The sequence below is a fragment of the Atta colombica genome, unplaced genomic scaffold (genome assembly GCF_001594045.1).
Source record: "Atta colombica isolate Treedump-2 unplaced genomic scaffold, Acol1.0 scaffold12, whole genome shotgun sequence".
Lineage (NCBI taxonomy): Eukaryota > Metazoa > Arthropoda > Insecta > Hymenoptera > Formicidae > Atta > Atta colombica.
Window position 1 is genome coordinate 389,452 of NW_017259206.1, and position 5,646 is coordinate 395,097.

Consider the following 5,646-nt stretch of genomic DNA (forward strand, 5'->3'; position numbering starts at 1 on the left):
TTTATCATAATTAAATTTCCTATTTATCTAACAATAAGAGTTAAAGAAAGAGTAAATAGATAGAATAAATAGATAATAAGAAATATATACATTTTAGGTTATTCATATATATTCTCTTTCTTAGATAAAATTTGGAAATTTGTGATAATTTTTTTTTTTAAATTCGCTATTAAATAATTCTTTTATTAAATTCATTGTAGGCAACAAGCCGAAAATGCTCTAATTGAAATGGAAGAACGTTGTAAACACCTTGAAGAAAAGAGCCAATTGCTCTGCGAGCTCGCGTCTGAAAAAAGCAATAATATAGCTGTTACAGGTAGGTAAGCTCAGTAATTTCAGAAGTATCGAGAAAATTTCTCATTTACATTTTAAACGAAACATTAACACAGAGCATTATATATTACTCGTCGAAAGCTTTCATTTCGATTATCGATCTTTAGATAATAGCCACACGGAGAACGAGGTTTGCCTGTATAATGATTTGATGGCAGCCCGAACCGAGCTAGAAAAACAGAAGGAGAAGATCGAGCAACTCGAGAAGGAAAAGCAAGAGATTGTCGCTGTGATGCATCAAGCGGCTGTTAGTTTGCACTACTTTCGGGATTTCTGCTCATTTAAGAACTAAAAACCGTTTAATTCGCTTTCTCTTGCTCGTTAGATCGTAATTTTCGTTTCCTATAAGTTCTCCAAAATTAATTTTAATTAGTAGTCCTTTTCTTTCATCAACAGAGTCATGATAACGAAGACGAGACGAAGGATAGATTGGCCGCCGAACTTGTAACCAAGACTCGTGATCTTCAAAATCTGATGTTAGAGCACGCCCGGTTCCAGAAAATTGCCAGATTTGCGTACGCTTCAACATCACGTTAGAATATTATTCCGTCAATGCCTGCTATACTTGAATGTGTATCTATAAAATGTCTTTAAATATGAGACAAAATATGAGACAAAATTAATTGAAAATTAATGTTCCATTTCAAATATAGAAAAAACGATTTTTCTAAAACCTCTAAAAAGTTTAATTAGATGTAAATCTGAAAATGATTTTGTTGGACTATCGAAATATTTATGTAGAAAATTCAAGTACGATGCAAAAAATTTTAATATTCCAATAAATCAGCTTGAGCATTCTATATAATTACTTTAACAGTTTAAGATTTGTTTCCCCTAATGTAAGATTAATTTTAATCTCAGTTCAATTTTTTAATTTTTTTCTAATTCTACAAGGAACCTTAATCCAATTTTGATTTTTACTTTCGGATTTCAAATTTACATTTAAAATTTTTAATACATAGGCAAGAAAGAAATGAAGTGTTGGAGAATCAGTTAACCGAGATTCAGCATCGTCTTCAAGCAAGATTGAAAGAAAATAGCAAGACCCAGGGTCTTGATACAATGGAGCTTCAGCAACAGATTAGTGATCTACGGAACAGCTTAGCTGAGATCATTCAACAAAACCACGAGCTAGAGGCCACCCTGACACAAAAGCAATTGGAATTGGAGCAACGTGATCGGGTGATGCGCGAGCAAAGCAAATTCCTTAAAGTTCGGGACGAGCTGTTGAACATCCTTAAAGGAAAACAGACGAACGCGGCAAATTCTAACGAAAATTACGAAAATATTGATGAAGTAATGTTCGACATTCTTTATAGCTTTCTTTCTAATTTTATCTCATATAATAAATTAATTAAATACAATAAATATTTCTAATTTTTAATTGAGACTATAAAATCTATATAATATAACTGAAATATAAAATATATATAATATAAGCCTTACTGTTTGACGCATTGCTTTTGCAATCATATTCTCAGTAAGCAAATTGTCCATAAATTAGCAGCAAATTCAATCAGAAAAATACAACAGATTTGCTATTATCGATATCCATATTAAGCATTATTTTTGTCAGTAGAGTCTGTATAATGTGTTCGAACGCAGATTCTACTCGAGTTCTGCTGCCAATTTGTTCGTTTTTTTGCCAATCAGCTGTCAAATCATGTAAACAAACTGTTATATTTTTATGGAATTCTGTCACCACATAATCTAGAGTAGATTCTGCATCTAATTTCCTGCTGATAAAATTTTTCAAAATCTATTAAATTAGACTTAGTTGATTGAATCTCTTGGAGTTTCTAATAATAATTATGTGTAATTATCCAGATCAACAAGCAGATTGCGGCAAAGACAGAAGCAATTCAGGAATTGTACGCCACATTGGAGAGCAAACAAATGCAGGTGATGCGACTGGAAAAGCTGGTGAAGCTGCTAGAAGATCAGCAAGACCGCGCACAAGCGCAACGCACGCGACTCGAGCATCGCATCGCGCAATTAGAAGTGAGCTTGCGGGAGAAGACTAAAAATGACAGCAATCGGTACGTGAAGAAATATTTACGTAAACCTCGATCAGGCGATGATAGATTGTCTCGTGTTTTTTCTTGCGAGTCGAGACGAGCGTTACTGGAAGCATCCGCGTCAACATTTCATTTTGTCGATCCGCGTTCACAAGAATCCCCACGATATCGATATTCTTCACGTCGCGTTTTACCCACGAAAAGTTTTGATCCTCCGTCAAGAAAGTTTCATCTTAACGATTGGTATCGCACTTCTTCCGATAAGGAAGAGGCTTTCATCTGCGAACAATGTCGGCGGGAATGCAAGAAATTCAGGGGTGACGTAATCCATCGAATTGAAAATCATCGCATTCAGAAATCTCTTTATAGTTGGCTGATGAATTCTTCAGCTTTGGAAGCCTTCGGCGAACCAACAGGTCGCTTAAACAAATTTCACGAGCTCAGTTCGTCAGAAGAGAATACGGATTGTTTCTTCGTTAATCCTATTGTTGTCCGTAATAATGCGAAGAATTGTAACAGGAAGTCATGTCGTCGCGAACAACATTATTATCGATATCACGGCCATCTGCCAAGGCAATCTCTTCACGACTGCTCTCTTCGACAATATAATCCGATTATTCATACGACATAATGCTATTATTTCTCACGTACAGTATATGCATTACAATGTATCTTATCATATATTATAATTATGTATAATCATTTCATTCTGGGCGACAGTTATATCGATCTAATTCAAAAGTATCCTTGAAAAATCAAATGATAATTATATCATTTTGAAGTTCTATATTAATAATATGTTTCGAACATATTAATAATATGTCATCGAATTTTTCAAAATTTTATAATCGTTTTTATGTTAACAATCGATTATTTTATTAATTATTTCTATAAATTATAATAACATTAGTATTTACAAATATCCATTTTAGTGAATTAATCGTTGTCATTACAGATATAATGGACATTATTGACACACTCGAGACCGACCAATTTATATGAATTTTCATTTGTATACATTTTTCATTGCCATATCATTAAAAAAATTTTTTTAAAGTTCTTTTTTCGTCTCAAATGTGTTAATTATGGCCTGTTTTGATAGGCTAGGTACTCCCTGCTATTTTATATGGATGTAATATGACGACAGAATTTCTTACAGAGTGCCTAGCCTTGCAAACAGATCGAATATCAATTTTTCTATATTTCTGATAACTTATTCTTTTATGTTTTAGGAGTAAAACCTTCGGCATCCTGTAAGAAACTCTGTAACCGTCGGCACAGCCTCTAAATATCAACCTGCGATCACTATTGGATTTTACAAGAAATTATTTACATGTACATGTTTAATATCTAATTTGCATGTACATTCGTAAAATGATATATAAATTTAAAATTTTACACGATACATATATTACATATTTTAAAGCAAATAACGTGTTTATACAAATACGTTTTTGTAGACCCGTTTAATTTGTATAACAATATTTATATTCTATTGAATGAAAATATATACATGAAAAATATATTTATTTATTTCTGCTATTAATCGCTATCATTATCGCTGCTATCCGAATAGGCACCTACGAGAGACCGTAATGGGAGAATATTGCCAACATTATCAGAGTTCGTGTCTATATTTACTGTATTCGATGTACTCGTTGAAGTGTTGAGTGTTTTGTCTAACTGTAGAATTGTTTCCTTATCGGTAAAAACAGTATTTTCGATCTTAGATGTTTTACTTTGTGATGACTTAGCATTTATCTTTATTCCAATATTACTTTTCTTAATTAAAATAGATGAATTCTTTTTACCAGATGACACTCCCATTTTTTCTGACCACAATGATGCTTTAGCAAGTTTTGAAGACTGTCCAAAATTTTCCTGCAAATAATCAATAGTTATTGTGAATTTTAATGTCCCCAATTAAATTTTTTTTGTAACAAACAATAAAATTTACTAAATAAAAAAAGCAAACGATATAAGAACAAACGATAAATAAAATGTATTAAATAGAAGATTTAAATCTTACTGTTTCTTTGCCATTTGCTTCGTTTGTTTTAAGTATTTTAATAGGAGGTTGAACACTTTCTCCTTCTTCTTCTTCTTCCAATTCTTCGATTTCTTCTTCCATAACAGTTCCAGTTAATTGTCTTTTGCCAAATACAGATTTAATATACTGCTCATCCAATTCCTCTTGTTCCTTTTCTGTTCTCTGCTTAGCAGCTTCAGTGTCGTACTGTTCCAACATTTGATCATAATCTATAGTTTGCTGCCTCCGATTTAAATCCTTCAATTCTTCTAAAGATTCCAATAGCTCCAGTTCTTGCTTAGATTGGAGTGTTCTCTTTTCCAGAAGCTTCATTGGGTTGGTAGCTTCTTCCTCTTTCTCCTCATCCTCTTCCCTTTGTGCCTGTTCCTCAGCTAGTTTCAATGCCATAAAGTTTCTTGTGGCACCTGCCTCGATCTCATAATCTGTATTCTTCGGATCTGTCTTAAAGGATATCTCTTGCAGGCAACGAGTGCACTTAATATAAAACCTGTAAATGCGTATACCCAGGTAATCATCGCCCTCCACGTCCTCCTTACGCGCATTAAATTTCTTGCCCTTGTAGATATATTCACCGCATGTTTTGCATCGCATATTAAACGGTGCCATCAATCGCACGGTGTACTGGCGATTTCTCGCCAGTTTCATGCGCGGGATCTTCGACGGATCGAAATCCGGCGGATAATATTTCTAAAATATGAAAAAATAAGAGAAGATCAAGGTACAAATCAATTACAGAGTATCAAAGTATACAGGTAAACATAGGTATATGAAAAGCAATTATTCTCGTACTTACATTCAAAACCTTACGCTCCGACATCTTGCAGCACTAGCTTTTTATGTGTACAATCTTGAAATTTACAGCTTTAAAGTAATTTGTGAAGCAAAACCACAGCTCTTGTAGGTTAGGTCGAAATGTACACAAACCGAATCAGGAACATCGGAAGTGAAGTACGCAGCGTCACTATACTAGCATCGCTTGGCTGCGTTCAGTACTGCCAACCGTATGCCAATCAATCACGGTTCGCCGCGTTAATCGCGCTGAGATATCGATTCACGTAGTTTGCGATTTGCGATTCTCGACGCAACTATTTGATAAATTACCGAGTTCAGTTTAAACGGTTTTCATCGCATCACGTTAATGATTGCGATAATTTAAGCTGTGAGAAGAGAAAACGACGCTGAAGGAGTTTGAACGGTGAGCAAATCTAGAACTCATGGTCGCGAAATGTCGATTTTTGTAAATTG

The 5,646-nt window shown here is 34.0% G+C and overlaps 2 protein-coding genes across 2 annotated transcripts in view; one reads left to right on the forward strand and one right to left on the reverse strand.

The window, feature by feature from the left end:
- The window catches only part of LOC108694217 (interaptin-like), a 6,454-nt gene extending 2,846 nt beyond the window's left edge, over window positions 1–3,608 (forward strand). The window contains exons 5-10 of the mRNA XM_018203586.1: window positions 201–316; window positions 441–580; window positions 730–848; window positions 1,296–1,629; window positions 2,161–2,372; window positions 3,584–3,608. Coding sequence (XP_018059075.1) covers window positions 201–316; window positions 441–580; window positions 730–848; window positions 1,296–1,629; window positions 2,161–2,372; window positions 3,584–3,608 — 946 coding nt within the window. The remainder of the gene's footprint in view (window positions 1–200; window positions 317–440; window positions 581–729; window positions 849–1,295; window positions 1,630–2,160; window positions 2,373–3,583) is intronic.
- On the reverse strand, window positions 2,973–5,349 carry LOC108694315 (coiled-coil domain-containing protein 94). The gene is made up of 3 exons (XM_018203729.1): window positions 5,195–5,349; window positions 4,381–5,088; window positions 2,973–4,232 (listed from the first exon to the last, which is right to left on the reverse strand). Exons 1-3 carry the CDS (start codon window positions 5,216–5,218, stop codon window positions 3,894–3,896), a joined length of 1,071 nt encoding a protein of 356 aa, XP_018059218.1. The 5' UTR covers window positions 5,219–5,349; the 3' UTR covers window positions 2,973–3,893.
- Window positions 5,350–5,646: the final 297 nt, after the last annotated feature.

What these genes read in the sequence shown, in the direction of transcription:
- LOC108694315 (XM_018203729.1), bottom strand. Translation starts at nt 5,218, where the DNA reads ATGTCGGAGCGTAAGGTTTTGAAT. An exon ending in CGGAGCGTAAGGTTTTGAAT is followed by an intron (nt 5,089 to 5,194) that starts GTAAGTACGAGA and finishes TTCATATTTTAG; the next exon opens with AAATATTATCCGCCGGATTT. An exon ending in AAGCAAATGGCAAAGAAACA is followed by an intron (nt 4,233 to 4,380) that starts GTAAGATTTAAA and finishes GATTATTTGCAG; the next exon opens with GAAAATTTTGGACAGTCTTC.